Genomic DNA, 17,466 nt, shown 5'->3' on the forward strand with positions numbered 1-17,466 from the left:
ACAGTATATTACTTACTCCGTGTAATACCCAGAAGACTAGTTTCATCTTCGTGAAACCAAAGTAACCTGAATTTTTCATTACCAGGATCATTTGGTGATTGGGTCATATAAACTGAAATGATATCCATGATATCCTTGTGGCGTAAATTGAAAAATACCGGCGGAGAGTTATCATGAGAGTAACCCTACAAGGCAGTATGCCTGGTTTACTAGGGTTGATCATGCTGACAAATGCTCTTTAAATAAGAGCATATATAAAGAGTTATACCTCCTGCTGTACTGCTGGCCAAACCAGAGTTCAGTGGTGATACACACCATGCAGCAGGTCAGCCCTGAGTATCGGGAGGACAGCCCAGTCAGTGAGCTGATCTCTTTCGATCAGTTTAACCCCTTCGCTACCAGCGCCGTACATGTACGGCGCTGGAGCGATGTTTAAACATGGCGCCCGCTCGCAAGTGCAACAGGTGCCAAGGCCAGGAGGTCTCTGCTGTTTCATACAGTAGAGGCCTGCGGCTAATTACCGTGACTAGCAATAATGCCGATGGCGGTAATTAAAGGCTTTAGATGCCGTGATCAAGCGAGATCACAGCATCTAAATGCGCAAAAACCCAGAAGCTTCCTACCAATGCCCCATGTGGCCAATGTGTGGCATCGGTAGTTGTGCTGAACACTTTCAGCCTCGCTGACGAGAAATGAGCAACTTCTAGTTTAAACGTCATTTTTAAAATCCCTGATAGAACAAAATCTAAAATTTAAAACATAATTTATAGGCTCATAGATGAGCTTCAAAATAAATAAAAAAAAATTAATAAAATAAATATATATATATATATATATATATATATATATATATATTTATGTTTAAATCACCCCTTTCCGTATAAATAAAAAATAAATACCTAAATAACAATAAATATAAACTTAATGTGTATCATCAAAACGCCCATACTATTAAAATATTTTAAAAAAATGTCAATAGGGCAAATGGCGTAAAGGAAAAAAGGGTCAAAATGGCCAATTTGCCATTTTTTCATTGCATCTCTTACCCAAATTTTTTAAATAAAATGTGACAAAAAAGAGTGACGCACACTCCAAAATGGTATCAATAAAAACTACAGATTGTTCCGCAAAAATGAGCCCCTAAACAAGTTATGGGGGTCAGAATATGGTGATGTAAGAATATTTTTTTTAAATCAAAGTTTACATTTATTTTTACACTATTTAGACATAAAAAACCTACACATATGGGGTATCATTGTAATCATACTGACCCAAAGAATGAAGGTCAGTTTTGCTGGAATCTTTTTACCGCTTCCCACTACATTTTATGCCATAATTAATGGTGGCATTAGAAAGTACAACCTGTCCCTCAAAAAATAAGCACTCATACAGCTATGGGCAAAGACAATCAAGTAGAACCAACACATTTCCTTACCCTGTGCATGGACTGCAGCCAGGAGCATTTTCTGAGGTAGCCTTGCAACACAGCCAGTGCCCATTCAGGTAGGCTGAGGGGTGGTAAACAGTGAGGCGTTTCTGGTTACACTGGCTAACTTTGGTGAGGATGTCTATCCAGTCCATAGCTTCAACACAGTTGTTTGCTTGAATATACAAGGTCCTTGAAGGCTGAATGACTTGGAACATCTAAAATAACATCACAAACACATCTTCTGATTACCATGCTAACTCACCTCATCCCTCCATGTAATCTCCTCTCTATGCTTAGTCACCATGTATTTAAAAATGATTAACTCATGCAGTAACTATATGGAAAGGTGCACAGCAATGCATTCTACTAAAAAGGAACACTACCACTCCAGGGGTCTCTCTGGTCACAGGTAGTGGAGTTGTCTACTTTTTTTTCTTTCTTTTTTTCATTTCAATGGGTCTGCAAAAAATGTTGTATCCGTATGTCTGTTCCGTAGCCCCGCAAAAAAAATATAACATGTCCTATTCTTCTCCGTTTTAGGGTACTTTCACACTTGCGGCAGAGTAGGATTCTGGCAGGTAGTTCCATCACCGGCACTCTGGACACAAACGGATGGCATTTGTCAGACGGATCCGGATCCGTCTGACAAATGCATTGAAATACCGGATCCGTCTCTCCGGTGTCATCTGTAAAAACGTCAATGCGGCGTTTTAATGCATTTCAAGTGTTCAGGATTTTTGGCTGGAGAGAAAAATGCAGCATGCTGCGGTATTTTCTCCGGCCAAAAAACGTAAGAGGGAATGAACTGATGCATCCTGAATGGAATGCTCTCCATTCAGAATGCATTAGGCTACATGCACTCGAACGGATAGGTTAGGGACCCATTCATTTCAATAGGTCCAAAAGAAATGCAGACAGCACACCGTGTGCTGTCCGCATCAGTATGTCCGTTCCGTAGCCCTGCAAAAAAAATAGAACATGTCCTATTCTTGTCCGTTTTAGGAATTGTTACAATGGATCCGCAAAAAAAACAAAAAAAACAAATGTCATCAGATTTTTTGGTGGGATCCGCAATTTGCGGACCGCAAAACACATACGGTCGTGTGCATGTAGCCCTAGGATAAAACTGATCACTCTTTTTTCCGGTATTGAGCCCCTGTGACGGAACTCAATACCAGAAAAGAAAAACGCTAGTGTGAAAGTACCCTTAGACATTGTTACAATGGATTTGCAAAAAAAAAAAAAAAGAAAAAAAAAAAAGAAAAAGGGATGGCATACGGATGTCATCCTTTTTTATTGTGGATACGCAATTTGTGGACCGCAAAACACATACGGTCGTGTGCATGTAGCCTTATCGTGGGAATATTTTTTATATCGCCCAACCCTACACCAACAGACCAAAATCTGTCCACCAAAAACATTAAACCATCTTTACGTTGGTATGATCTGTACCAGAATCATGGATTATGGCTTCATAAATGTATCTAAAAAGGTAGACAAAAGCTGGCCACGTCCACATTCTTCTTTAAAACCAGTAAACATTGAGGAGGTCAAACAAAGTTTGGTGCATCTGAATTCTAAATGCGTCCACAATGAGGTGCACACTTACCATTATACAGTGACAACAATATTCTCAAGGTGCTGCTCTAGCTATAAACAGCAATTCAAGGATTTGCTTTACAGCCAGCACCAGGCCATAAAAACCGTCAGTCAGAAAATAAGTCTAGAGAATACTGTGGGCATGCATCACAGCTACAGCACAGCAAGGAGAGAAGGCAAGATGTGCTCATCACCTATCGTCAATGCTGTTATCTATATTTACATGCTTCCTTTCATTGTTATCCTGCCCTGTGACAACAATGAGATGACTGATGGCTATTTAATGATTTTGTTTTCAAAATGAAAAACCCCTAAAATAAAAAGTTAATTCAAAGAGTGTTATTTTATTATTGTAGATTCCACATAGACTGGCTATTTAATAATGAATAATAGTTTTTATATGTATATAAAACTTATATTTGGGACCCAACAAGATTAGTTTTTTTACTTACATTCTTCATTTTGAAGGACTCCTCTTCTACTCTTTCTACGGCTAAAATGTTTTCAATTGGAATACTGCAGAGTGGGTGATCACCTACAAGAAACAAGCACAGCAACGATTCAATCATAGGTACACACAGTAGTAGGTTACCCCTTTGCATTTTATAATTCACTGTACTGTTATGAGTTAGCATTGTTTAGGGGACCTGTGCAATCTGTTGTGTTTATTTCATAAGTGGAAAGGTAGGAACAGGTCCTGTTTAACCCCTTAATGACCCATGTATCCATAATGAGCAGGTGCTAGATGGCATATACATTCATCAGGCTCTCAGGAGCACTGCTCAAGGTCCCAAAGAGAATGCGGCAGGAGTTTTGCATTTTATTACACAGCCAATCCCGTCAGTTTAACTGCTTAGATGACGCTTCTAGCCTTCGGCTCCCACAATGCAATCGCAGGGTACCAATGCGTTACTATGACAGCTGGAGCTATAATGCTTTGGAATACTATGTATTTTAAAGGATTAAACAAGCGATCAAAAGGATCATAGCTTCAAGTCTCGGGGGGTACTTTATAAGATGCATTTCCCTCCAAAAAAACTGTCTTATAAAGCAAATACTAATGACCTTTGTGACATCAGGAAACAGTACAGCATGGGGCTGGCAGAAGGCCAGGGAGTAGTGAGTGCATGAAGAGCGCTGTCCAGAGCAGGAGAGGTAAGTTTATTTATTTATTTTATGTCTCATCTGGGGTCTGATGAGGATTTGGAGTCTGATCGGGAGGGGGGCTGATCTGAGGTCCAATAAAGATTGGGGGGGGGGGGGGTTCTGATCTGATGTCCAATAAAGTTTGGGGGTATAATCTGAGATCTAATAAAGATTGGAGGTCTGATGTGAGGTCTGATAAATTTGAGGGTCTGACCTGAGGTCTGATACAGATTGAACGGTCTGATCTGAGGTTTGATAAAAATTGGGGGACTGATCTGAGGTTTTATAAAGTTTGGGGGTCTGGACTGAGGTCTGATGGAGATTGGCGGTCTAATGAAAAATATTTTTTCTGACTTTCAACCTGGGGGCGCCTTATAAAGCGAAAAATATGGTATGTTGAATAAAGTGTAATAAAAGTACCCCCCCAAAAAAAATTATTAAAACGATTTTATTATTTTCAATTTGTTCACCATAAAAATATACATACTTGGTATCAATGCAATTATAACGACTTATAGAATAAAGTAACTTACTAGTTACACTGAACTGCGTATTGCATTAAAAAAATTGCGGACTAGCAATCTGTTTCTATTCCTCACTTCAACATTTTTTTACTTTTTTTTTTATTAGTCACAAAATTATATAAAAATAAAAGTTATGTTTTTTTTTTTTTTTTTACAAAATAGTTTTTTATTGTACAAAAGTAATAAAATGTAAAAAAGTACTATGCAAATTTGGTATCGCTGCATTCATAGGGACCCACAGAATAAAGTTAACATAATATTTTTAACACATTGCATGTTGGTGGTGCATTAGTGCCGGCCATACAGGAAAGATTTTGAAAGGCTGATTTCCACCATTTCGGCCAACCATCAGTGCCTCTTCATAAAACGAACAAGTATGACAGATGTCGATGGCACATATCTCTCTAAAATAGATTTGCCCTCTTGGATTTTTTTTATGTTGTTTCAGGTTCCGGAGATGAAATGTCATTCGTGCATCTTATCAGTAGAAGTCAAGACAAAGCCTGATATTGTGGCAGAGATTACAACTTTCACAGACCAACCATGAACAAATTCCAAATGTATGACCAGCATAAGACCAATTTCACTCAAAAGTTGTGGGAGGGGCAAACAAAAGTGAGGGTCGGGCTTCTAGATTCTAAAAGTGTTTAAAATAAACAATTTAAAGAATGTGGATATAAGTGTCTAAAAGGCCTTTATAGTTAAGCAGCTATAATTTAAGCAACAACTTAGTCTCCTCCACACTTAAGATTATACTTTAAAAAATAATCTTTGCACGAGTTACCTTTGCCTTTCTGGTATGTAAACTCATGGTTGGTTAGTCGAAACCATCTCTTCTTGAAATTTTTCATACCAAAACGCTTCCTCCCTTGAGCTCTTTTGATCATAAATCTATGTAATGATTACAAGAATAAATCATTATTAAGTACAGCACACATTAAAAAGATAACATCAAACTGTAAAATACACCATTACTACATTTCAGAGCGCATGCACATTACTAAAAATATACAGTACAAGAATTAGCAAGGTGGAAATGTCAAAGTTTAATGTGTCTTATTTTTTGTAATGTTTAGGGGAAGTGATACTGACCATTTTTGGAATATACTTTAATTACTGAAATTGTACATTTCTATTCGAAAAATAGCCAATCTTGTGTCTTAGCAATGCTCCGTCTTCTGTTTACATAACTTTAGAGATGTGCTCCATGCTGACTGCTGCTGCCCTACTGCCTATATATATATATATATAGCAAAAATATGGCAGCACTACATCCAACTTGAACAAAAAGGGTGCATGCCCGAAGAGACTAGACTATTGCCCAATACACATTCAGTCACTGGAGAGACATTCCCTATTGAGCATTTTTTGACATGTGACAGTGATCACATCATTTATGTATTATCGTGCCCCTGTAATTTACTTTATGTGGGTGAAACTACTCTTAACCTGAAAACTCGACTCATCCAACATCACTACACCATTCGCAAGAAGCGTCAGGATTTACCAGTGCCTAAACATTTCTCTGAACACAAACATCGTGAACATCAGCTGCAGTTTCAGATAATTGACCATGTCCCCCCATTAAGGAGGGGTGGAAAACGATCTGACATTTTGAATAAAAAAGAGCTTTAATGGATCTTTAAATTAAACTCGGTGAAACCCACGGGACTTAATGTAGATTTTAAATTGAACACAATAACACGCTGATCTCCTTCACTGTAAACGTATTGTGGATGGCTTGCCCACCACTCCTGGTGCTCTCTCAATCAGCACTAATGTGATAGCAAGTTTTTTGCAGTATTTCTATTATGATGTTAAGTAAAGCTAATTGTCTTTTTCATTCATATATCCATGATTAATAATAATTTTTTCTTTTCTTCTTTTCCATCTTTTTTAAATGCACCTTGACAGCATTTGACTTGCTGGGGGACAGACATCATTTTTATATTTAATGGTTCTTATATATTTTTTGAGGTGACGGAGGAAATGTCCATTTCTTGTCTGTAATGCATGAGGCGGCATATCTTTACGTATTTATTCTATGGTGGTGTGATATTGTGGTGCGAGCTAGGTATGAGTGTCTTTTGGGGGGCCTATAAGTGGGGGTCGCTCCACACTTGTCCAACCATTTGGTTTCCCGACAGGTAGGAGTCGTCTCTCCAGTTTTTGAGTGAGGACCTCTTTCTTCACTTCTCTAGTAATGCCACATTACTTACAGATCGTTACCATTTTAATGAGGAGACACCTCTGTTTCTGGTTGACTTAAGAACCTAAGTATCCAGTATTACTTTCTCATCTCTTTCCTATATTTAGTTTAATTTAATATATGCCAGCCCTCTGTAATTGCTCTACAAGCATGTTTGCCCTTTTTCAATAGGGTGTTAACACCATAGTAATAGCTAGGGCGCTTGTCAGTGACTGTTACTGACTACAGAACATTTTGCCCTTTTGTTGTACCTTTTCCAAGATGGCTGCCGCCCCTTCCAGAGTGGCAGTGTGCATGTCAGACATGCTCAATACACTTTTGGCTTTCCTCTGCCACCTCTATTTTTTCCTTTACATGCGCATTGGCGCCAGGTGAACGCTGTCATCAGCATGCACACATGTTGGTTGTCCCCTGGTGAGCCTAATCTTTTGATCCATTCTTTGAATAATCATTTGCATATGAAGTATACAGGTGCAATCATATTTTGTCATGCATATTAATCATGATATTATGTGATTTGGTGTACTCACTGTATTATGTATAGGGATATGATAATTATGTGCACTACTGTATGAATACATTATGATGTACTATGGCACCATGCACTTTTTATTGTAGTTTTAGCACTTTATTTTAGTTTTTTTGTTTAATTAATTAATGTTTCTGTTCACATGCATAACTGCTTGAGAAAGGATCTCGTGTTGAGACGAAACGTTGCGTATCCACATGGGTGAAAAAAAGCAAAGAAAGTCCGCAGCACTCCTTGAAGTAAAAAATGTAGTCTTTATTCACACATGTCAAATATTGACTGTCAATATTTGACATGTGTGAATAAAGACCAAATCTTTTACTTCAAGGAGTGCTGCGGACTTTCTTTGCTGTGTTCCGTCCTGAATCGAGGGACCACTGCGGGCACCCTACATCTGTGTGACAAAGGGAGTGCTGCCAGATTTTCTTTATGGAGATGGAGATATATATATATATATATGTTTTTGCTTACTAGTTCATCTGGTTTGGTGTGGTTTCATAGTCAAAACAAGTCTTTTTTATAGAGAGTAAAATAAAGATATGTTGCCCATAGCATTAAAACAGATTTGATTTGTCATTGTTTAAGTCATGGAAAGAGAGACTTAAAGGAATTGTTTGCTATAGGACAGTGGTGGCGAACTTATGGCACGCATGCCAGAGGGGGCACTCAGAGCCCAAAGCCCTCTCTATGGACACGCGGCTCTGTGTCGGCCATGTGTAGGGTTGCCACCTGTGCACTATTACTAATGATTACTTCCATTGTGGAGCGCTCATTAGTACAGTCTTTGCCCCCTCTTCTGCTTGTGTTAGAAAAATGTATAAATAAAACTCACCTCATTCATTTGATTGCGCCTCAGAGAACAAGACCTCTGCTCCAGCATGATGAGGTTTCGCAGTATTGACTGGAAGCAGCAGGACCTGCGAAACGTCATCACGTTGGAGCGCAGGTCTTGTCCCGAGCTTCCAGTGAGCAGCGAGTGTTCACTGCGATGCGATCATATGGATGAGGTGAGATTTTTTTCATCGCTCAAGAAGAGTGGAGAAGGGGGCATTGATAATACTGTGGTCTCTAATGAGGGCATTCTTAATACTGGGAGCCACTAATGGAGGAAAACAATATTAACTGGGCACTAATGGGGGCATTACGTTTACTGGGGACCATTACTGGGGGCCTTATTAATACTGGTGGCCACTAATGGGGCATTATTTATACTGGGGGCCACTAATGGGGGTCACTACTGGGCATTATTAATACTGGAGGCCACTAATGGAGAAAAAACAATACTGAGGGCCACTCATGGAGGCCTTATTAATACTGGGGGCCACTAATGGGGCATTATTTATACTGGGGCCACTAATAGAGGCCTTATTTATACTGGGGTCACTAATAGAGGCCTTATTTATACTGGGGCCACTAATAGAGGCCTTATTTATACTGGGGCCACTAATAGAGGTCTTATTTATACTGGGGCCACTAATAGAGGCCTTATTTATACTAGGGGCCACTAATAGAGGCCTTATTTATACTAGGGGCCACTAATGGGGCATTATTAATAGTGGGGGCCTTATTAATATTGAGGGCCACTATAGGGGGATTATCAATACTGGGGGCCACTAATGGGAAATTTTAAATACTAGGGGGCATTCATTTAACTCTAGCCTGTGTTAAGCCACGCTCCCACAGCTTAACTTGGCCAGTATTATTCAGTATTCAGGTTAAATTGCCATGTTGGCACTTTGCGTTAAACGAGTGGGTTTTGGGTTGTAGTTTGGGCACTGCGTCTCTAAAAGGCTTGCCATCATTGCTATAGGAAGTAAGCACAGTATTGAAAAAGGAACCTGGGCTTAATCTTACCCTTCCTTAAGGAGAATAGGTTGTTCTATGCTCTTGTGATCTCTTCTTCCAGAGGAGGAAATCAGGTCCAGAAACTAAAACAATGAGGAATATGAATTAATGAGCAACAAAACTGCTATGTGAGGTGAATTAACACAAGCCAATTTTGGAAATGGCACTGTGTGTGGCATGTGTGTCCATCAACCTAGATCATATTGCATGAATGTATTCTGAGCAGGTCTCTTCATCGCGTACATTGCGTCTGACAATTTAGAGACATGGCTCTACTCGCAGCAAGCAAATCAATCCAGTAGTAAACCACGAAAGCTTACACTGCACACAATGCCATCATGTAATACTATTAGCAAATAGATATACATATATATGTAGTGAGCCATGATGGTCATGATGAATGCAACAAAATGGAAAGATACATCTGGTCCTCATTTATTTAACATAATTCTGATAAAAATGCTATCATTCGGATGCCCTTACTGTCCAGATCTGTGCTTTTCATTTCACCTGACTAAACCACTGGATAGGGGACTGGAAGGCGGGTGCGCAGTAGCAGCCATTTAGCAATCTATGTCAAGCTGGATTTTGTGTGTCAACAATTCAGGGAACCAAACAAGTGTGCGTTTAGTCCTCAATAGCTCAACATGCTTGAAAGTAAAGTACTTTCCCAGGGCAACTATGCAATCCAAGAAAAACTCACATTCTTAACAGCATCTGCATACTTCTGTTCATTAAAGTGGTCATAAAATGCAGCCATGTAGGTCTCTTTGAAGCTTGCCTGCAAAAATCAAGAAGGTTACAAGGGTAAGGCCAGTTTCAGACGAGCGCGTTCACTCCGGGAAACGCACTCCATGTGGGAGCTGTATCTTCCGTTACGGACGCTGCTCATCTGAAGTGGATTTGCAGCATCATAACGATTTATGTTGTGAGTCTGCTGATCTGTGGCCACATAATGCCGTGACTACAGCCTCCACAGACTCAGGAATTCATAACATCACTAGGATTAGGATGCTGCAAATCCACTTTAGATGAGCAGTGTCCATAACGAGAGATACAGCTACCACACGAAACGCGTTTCTCTGAGTCAACTAGCCTAAAGGATATCCAATATAATCAATGCTGAGGATAAGTACAGTAATTAAACAAGTATACTAGTCTTCTGCAAATACATTTTGATCACTGTGTAACAAAAAGTAATGCTAGCTTGTAATATACTGTGCTTCGAGTTTCAATCCCTGAGCATTTTCAAGATCTCTGCTTGCTGTCAATGAATAAAAATGTGCAGGCTAAACTGTATTTGCAAAATTTCCTACTCTCTGCAGGTTAGCAAGAAGGATCAGGCTACACACAGGCTGGTTCCTATTCTTTATGCACAGAGGTCTACTAATTCAAATAAACATGCAAGCAGTCTAAGCTTACAGTTGTGAATCTACCCTATATCTCAAAGCTTTGGTGCCGGTTACATCAATTTTCCAACATCAGGGCGGCAGCATTTGTAAATCTTAGCACACACTAGGAATCTGTATTCACTGTGAAATTGTTTTAGGAAAGGCAAGATGTTAAAGCTGTTGCAGAAAAAAAAATAGATATATAGAAAAATGCTAAAAAGCTGGACAACCCCTTTAATTTTCCTCTGGGGTGGTGCTGCAGGGAAACAGAACATTTAAAGTCTAGAGATGCCATAAATCAAGGTTAGGCTATATTCATATGACGTCCTATTTTTGACGGCTTGACAGACCCCATTGAAGATAATGGCTGTTATACAGAATGGCATCCGTCTGGCAGCCGTTAAAAATGGATTGGTTGCTAAAGGATGCTGAGGAGAGGCAAAGAAATCCCCTCCTATGTAGTAGAAGCAATAGAAAATGAGCCCTGGGCAATCATGTAACCATCCTGTGGGTGTTTTAAAGGGGTTGGGGAAAATAGACCAATGAAATGCATAGTTTTTTTTTTTTTTAACAGCCGTTACGCATGGTGGGCAGATGACAAACAAAGGTTAAAAACGGTTAGACAAACAGGAATCGGATTTTTTTTTTTAATTGTAACACATGGATTTGAAAAGGCTGTGAAAAACAGTTTAACATAAAAAAGAAAAAGAAAAAACATCTTAAAAAACCCCCTTACCATCTCCCCCTCCCCTCCCCAATAGCCACAGCAAGTAGAGCCTAAATATACACTGAACAAAAATATAAAGGCAACGCTTTCGGTTTTGCTCCCATTTTGCATGAGCTGAACTCAAAGACCTGAAACATTTTCTACATACACAAAAGACCCATTACTCTCAAATATTGCTCCCAAATCTGTCTAAATCTGTGTTAGTGAGCACTTCTCCTTTGCCGAGATAATCCATCCCACCTCACAGGTGTGGCATACCAAGGTGCTGATTAGACAGCATGAATATTGCACAGGTGTGCCTTAGACTGCCCACAATAAAAGACCACTCTGAAATGTGCAGTTTGATCACACAAGACAATGCCACAGATGTCGCAACGTTTGAGGGAGCGTGCAATTGGCATGCTGACTGCAGGAATGTCTACCAGAGCTGCTGCCTGTGCAATGAATGTTCATTTCTCTACCATAAGCCGTCTCCAAAGGCGTTTCAGAGAATTTGGCAGTACATCCAACCGGCCTCACAACCGCAGACCACGTGTAACCACACCAGCCCAGGACCTCCACATCCAGCATGTTCACCTCCATGATCGTCTGAGACCAACCACCCGGACAGCTGCAGCAACAGTCGGTTTGCATAACCAAAGAATTTTTGCACAAACTGTCATAAACCGTCTCAGGGAAGCTCATCTTCATGCTCGTCATCCTCATCGGGGTCTGTATCTGACTGCAGTTCGTCGTCGTAACCGACTTGAGTGGGCAAATGCTCACATTCGATGGCATCTGGCACGTTGGAGAGGCGTTCTGTTCACGGATAAGTCACGGTTTTCACTGTTCAGGGAAGATGGCAGACAGCGTGTGTGGCGTCGTGTGGGTGAGCGGTTTGATGACCTCCAACGTTGTGGATTGATTGGCCCATGGTGGCGGTGGGGTTATGGTATGGGCAGGCGTATGTTATGGACAACGAACACAGGTGCATTTTATTGATTGCATTTTGAATGACAAGATCCTGAGGTCCATTGTTGTGCCATTCATCCACAACCATCACCTCATGTTGCAGCATGATAATTCACGGCCCCATATTGCAAGGATCTGTACACAATTCCTGGAAGCTGAAAACATCCTAGTTCTTGCATGGCCAGCATACTCACCGGACATGTCACCCATTGAGCATGTTCAGGATGCTCTGGATAAGCGTATATGACAGAGGGATCCAGTTCCTGACAATATTCTGCAACTTCGCACAGCTATTGAAGAGGAGTGGACCAACATTCCACAGGTCACAATCAACAACCTGATCAACTATACGCGATGGAGATGTGTTGCACTGCGTGAGGCAAATGGTGGCCACAGCAGATACTGACTGGTTTTCTGATTCCCCCCCCCCCTTCCCCCCCTCTGTAAGGCAAAACTGTGCACATTTCAGATTGGGCTTTTATTGTGGGCAGTCTAAGGCACACCTGTGCAATATTCATGCTGTCTAATACCTTGATATGCCACACCTGTGAGGTGGGATGGATTCTCTCGGCAAAGGAGAAGTGCTCACTAACACAGATTTAGACAGATTTGTGAACTATATTTGAGAGTAATGGGTCTTTTGTGTATGTAGAAAATGTTTCAGATCTTTGAGTTCAGCTCATGCAAAATGGGAGCAAAACCAAAAGTGTTGCGTTTATATTTTTGTTCAGTGTATATACACATTTCAGTGGAACACACTGGAACCCAAAACTGTAGTGTTAAATCGATTCTCTGGATCTAGAACCTTAAGCCACCAATCCCAAGTATCCTTCCATTCCCTGAGTCTATTTTTGGATTTAAATCCTCTCCACTCAAGGGTTAAATAATGAAACACATTTCTTTCACCATTTTTTAACCATTTTTATCGCCCATTTCTTCTTCACTGTCCTGTGAACATAGCCTTACTCTCACAGTGAAAAATGATTACTCGGATTTAGAGGAGATCCTCTGTAAACCCTGATTTCTTGATGTTGAATTTATCTATAGTATATAATAGGGCGCAACAGGTTACTACAAAAAATGCTCAACTTTACTAATGGATATTATGATTGCTAGAATATTTCATAATTACAGATCAAATCTGACAAGACTAAGCGCAGACTGCTACTTGCTATATAAAAGATTTCAGTCTACAGGTGATGAACTGTAAGGAATGGTTCAGAGGCTTCCCATCCACAAAGTGCAAGAAGAATCAATCATTTATACTTGGCTAAACACAGCACTGCTTGAAATAAATCTTTGCTGTCTCAATAACATATTAATCTACCGTTCTTAGACCTAAGTTTGGATTATCAAGGCGAGAGACTGAATCAGTGAAAAAGGGAGTAATTGTTGTTGATAACAGAGGAAAATATGAATCCTGACTGTGAATCACTGTCTCACCCATCCATAGGAAGAGCAGAAAAGTGGTGCCAAAAGCTTGGTTCTATGACAACTGCCAGTACCATGTCCTTGGATAACCCATGTCCAGCTCTGAGGACAATCAGATGCTCGCTCTGAACATAAATAAAGGCTCTATGGGGAAAGGGCCACTGAAATAAACAAATGGTGATGAGACATTCTCCACTGCATGAAATAATGCTTAGCAGGAGAGGAAGATTAATAACCTTGTTGAGGATGGTATCGTAGTGAGCTAGTAATAAACAAGCTGACCACAGAGAAATGACGCACAAAACAACTTACAAATAGGACAATATATCAAATAAATGTTTAACACTGGCAAAATTAAGTCCTCAACCGCATAGCATGTCTATATACAAACTATCTGTGGGCAGGAAGCCCAATCTTCTCAATTTACTATGGTGATCATCTACAGCTAAAATACAACTCCTAGTACATGAAATATTGATGAAATCTTAACTTCCCATCTCAATTGCTGGTTTTAGTTCCAGACTGTGGTTTCATATTTCAAATACTTACAGATTTTGATTTAGATAAGCTACCCAAAGTCTGTATAGTCTTGGAGATGAGAGTCAAGGTTCTAGAAGTCTGTGGGTCCTTGGTGAAACAGAAAACATACAGTTATTGACAGTATCTTGACAACTCCACATGTACAGAATTTTTTTTTAAAAGTATAAACTATAGGCTATAGGTAGCTATGGTATCTGTACCAGCTAAATGTAGACCAGCATAAAATCGATTATTTTTGTATGACTATTCCCTGACAATTAATTACTGTAATAACCCAACTTACTTACTCAAAGAAAACAATTAGTCGAATCACATAACTTTACAATGAAAGGCAAGCAATTAGTGTGTGCTGTGGTGCCCGGGCTGTGGCGGCTTCCTGCCGGACCCAGTCACTGTGCTGTGCGGGCACACGTACTGCTGGCCCTGTCTGCGGGGAGAACCTAGGAAGCGCTGCTGGCTGTGCCAGGGGGACATGGGGCATCCGCCCAGCCGTACCTGTGTGTAGCTCAGGCACCTGGCCGACAAGTGTGTGCCCGGGAAAAGCTGGCAGCACCAGGATATCGCTGAGCTGCTGGAGGCCGGGGAGCACCAGGAGGCATTGACCAGGATCCGCTCCGCCATAGACACAGGTAGGAAGCCTGATGCCCATAGAGATCTGTGCCTGGGAAAGCTGGGTGGCATCAGCACTAGGCTCTCCAAGGTTCCTGAATGCCAACACTATGGTACTACTGCTGTGACTACTGGGGAGTGGCGGGGTAGTGACCCCTGCACGGTAACTACAGGGGATGACATGGCAATGGATGGCATGGAGGGGAACATGGCACTGGGGGAGTGGGGGACATGGCATCTGATAGCACTGGGGTGGGGGAAGAGCCGATGGCACTGGGGTGGGGGAAGAGCCGATGGCGCTGGGGTGGGGGAAGAGCCGATGGCGCTGGGGTGGGGGAAGAGCCAATGGCGCTGGGGTGGGGGAAGAGCCAATGGCGCTGGGGTGGGGGAAGAGCCAATGGCGCTGGGGTGGGGGAAGAGCCAATGGCGCTGGGGTGGGGGAAGAGCCAATGGCGCTGGGGTGGGGGAAGAGCCAATGGCGCTGGGGTGGGGGAAGAGCCAATGGCGCTGGGGTGGGGGAAGAGCCAATGGCGCTGGGGTGGGGGAAGAGCCAATGGCGCTGGGGTGGGGGAAGAGCCAATGGCGCTGGGGTGGGGGAAGAGCCAATGGCGCTGGGGTGGGGGAAGAGCCAATGGCGCTGGGGTGGGGGAAGAGCCAATGGCGCTGGGGTGGGGAAGAGCCAATGGCGCTGGGGTGGGGGAAGAGCCAATGGCGCTGGGGTGGGGGAAGAGCCAATGGCGCTGGGGTGGGGGAAGAGCCAATGGCGCTGGGGTGGGGGAAGAGCCAATGGCGCTGGGGTGGGGGAAGAGCCAATGGCGCTGGGGTGGGGGAAGAGCCAATGGCGCTGGGGTGGGGGAAGAGCCAATGGCGCTGGGGTGGGGGAAGAGCCAATGGCGCTGGGGTGGGGGAAGAGCCAATGGCGCTGGGGTGGGGGAAGAGCCAATGGCGCTGGGGTGGGGGAGAGCCAATGGCGCTGGGGTGGGGGAGAGCCAATGGCGCTGGGGTGGGGGAGAGCCAATGGCGCTGGGGTGGGGGAGAGCCAATGGCGCTGGGGTGGGGGAGAGCCAATGGCGCTGGGGTGGGGGAGAGCCAATGGCGCTGGGGTGGGGGAGAGCCAATGGCGCTGGGGTGGGGGAGAGCCAATGGCGCTGGGGTGGGGGAGAGCCAATGGCGCTGGGGTGGGGGAGAGCCAATGGCGCTGGGGTGGGGGAGAGCCAATGGCGCTGGGGTGGGGGAGAGCCAATGGCGCTGGGGTGGGGGAGAGCCAATGGCGCTGGGGTGGGGGAGAGCCAATGGCGCTGGGGTGGGGGAGAGCCAATGGCACTGGGGTGGGGGAGAGCCAATGGCACTGGGGTGGGGGAGAGCCAATGGCACTGGGGGGAACGCAGGGTGTTGGGACTGATGGCAGAGGGTCTGATGAGTTTTTATAAAGGAAAACAGTCTATTAATTCATTTTTCCTTATTAGAGAACTCGGTTAACCGTAAAAATAATCGGTAGAATACTCGATTACTAAATTAATCATTTACTGCAGCCCTAGTTGGCATGTATGTGAGACTACACAGAGCTTGTTGTCTGTAAGCATGGACACACACAAGTCTGCATATAGACACAAATGTAAAAAAAATGGAATCAAGACTATTTGCAAAGTTGTTTCATTTTAAATGCTCTGGGAAAATAAAAGAAAATGCAAAGGTGGACAAAACCTTTAGGTATTTACCAAATGTACTACAAAGAATTGATTAATATGTGAAAGAATCTACAGTGTACCTTTTTTTTGGGGTAAATAAGCTGTTGTGTGAATAACATCATATCTTGCCATTATATGACATGAATTCTGCACGGTACACCGGTTTCACTCTCTGCAGGCTCTTTCTCTAATTGTCAGTTGTCCCTGAGCAAGTGGGTGAAGACTAGCTGCTGTAACAGCACACCGAAAAGATGACTGCTCTCTTATCACTCTCTCTTATATACAGGGAAGACATTATGGAGAAGTACTGCGCAGTAGTGAATCCAGTAGCTGTGAGACATAAACACTTACTATTAGGCTAAATGCACACGACAGTTCAGTTTTTTGCGGTCCGCAAACCGTGGATCCGCAAAAACCGGAAGCCGCCCGTGTGCCTTCCGCAATTTACGGAACGGACGGCCCATTGTAAAAATGCCTATTCTTGTCCGCAAAACGGACAAGAATTGGACATGTTATCTTTTTTTTTGCGGGGCCACGGAACGGAGCAACGGATGCGGCCCCATTGAAGTGAACCAAACAAACCCAAACAACGGCCGTGTGCATGCGGCCTTAGCTGTAGCTTCATGTTTGTGTGTGCCTCTCTGCTTCTCTCTCACTCAGCTCTTCCTCCCCCCTACCATAGACTTCTATTGGAAGCATGGGATCTGATCCCTCAGAGAGCTGACCGTACATCCTTGCTTCCCAAGATTTAGAAGTGGATTCAGAGTGAGTGAACAGTTTAACAAGGAGGCAGAGGAGGAAAGGAGTCTGATAAGTCGAGAAAGTGGCATTTTTCTCTGATAAGGTAT

At 42.6% G+C, this 17,466-nt stretch overlaps 1 protein-coding gene across 1 annotated transcript in view; it reads right to left on the bottom strand.

The window, feature by feature from the left end:
• The window catches only part of RASA3 (RAS p21 protein activator 3), a 228,394-nt gene that overhangs the window by 8,212 nt on the left and 202,716 nt on the right, over nucleotides 1-17,466 (bottom strand). The window contains exons 16-21 of the mRNA XM_044286304.1: nucleotides 14,331-14,408; nucleotides 9,985-10,062; nucleotides 9,291-9,364; nucleotides 5,483-5,589; nucleotides 3,481-3,563; nucleotides 1,436-1,644 (exon numbers count right to left, since the gene is read on the bottom strand). Coding sequence (XP_044142239.1) covers nucleotides 1,436-1,644; nucleotides 3,481-3,563; nucleotides 5,483-5,589; nucleotides 9,291-9,364; nucleotides 9,985-10,062; nucleotides 14,331-14,408 — 629 coding nt within the window. The remainder of the gene's footprint in view (nucleotides 1-1,435; nucleotides 1,645-3,480; nucleotides 3,564-5,482; nucleotides 5,590-9,290; nucleotides 9,365-9,984; nucleotides 10,063-14,330; nucleotides 14,409-17,466) is intronic.

This window comes from Bufo gargarizans, chromosome 3 (genome assembly GCF_014858855.1).
Source record: "Bufo gargarizans isolate SCDJY-AF-19 chromosome 3, ASM1485885v1, whole genome shotgun sequence".
Lineage (NCBI taxonomy): Eukaryota > Metazoa > Chordata > Amphibia > Anura > Bufonidae > Bufo > Bufo gargarizans.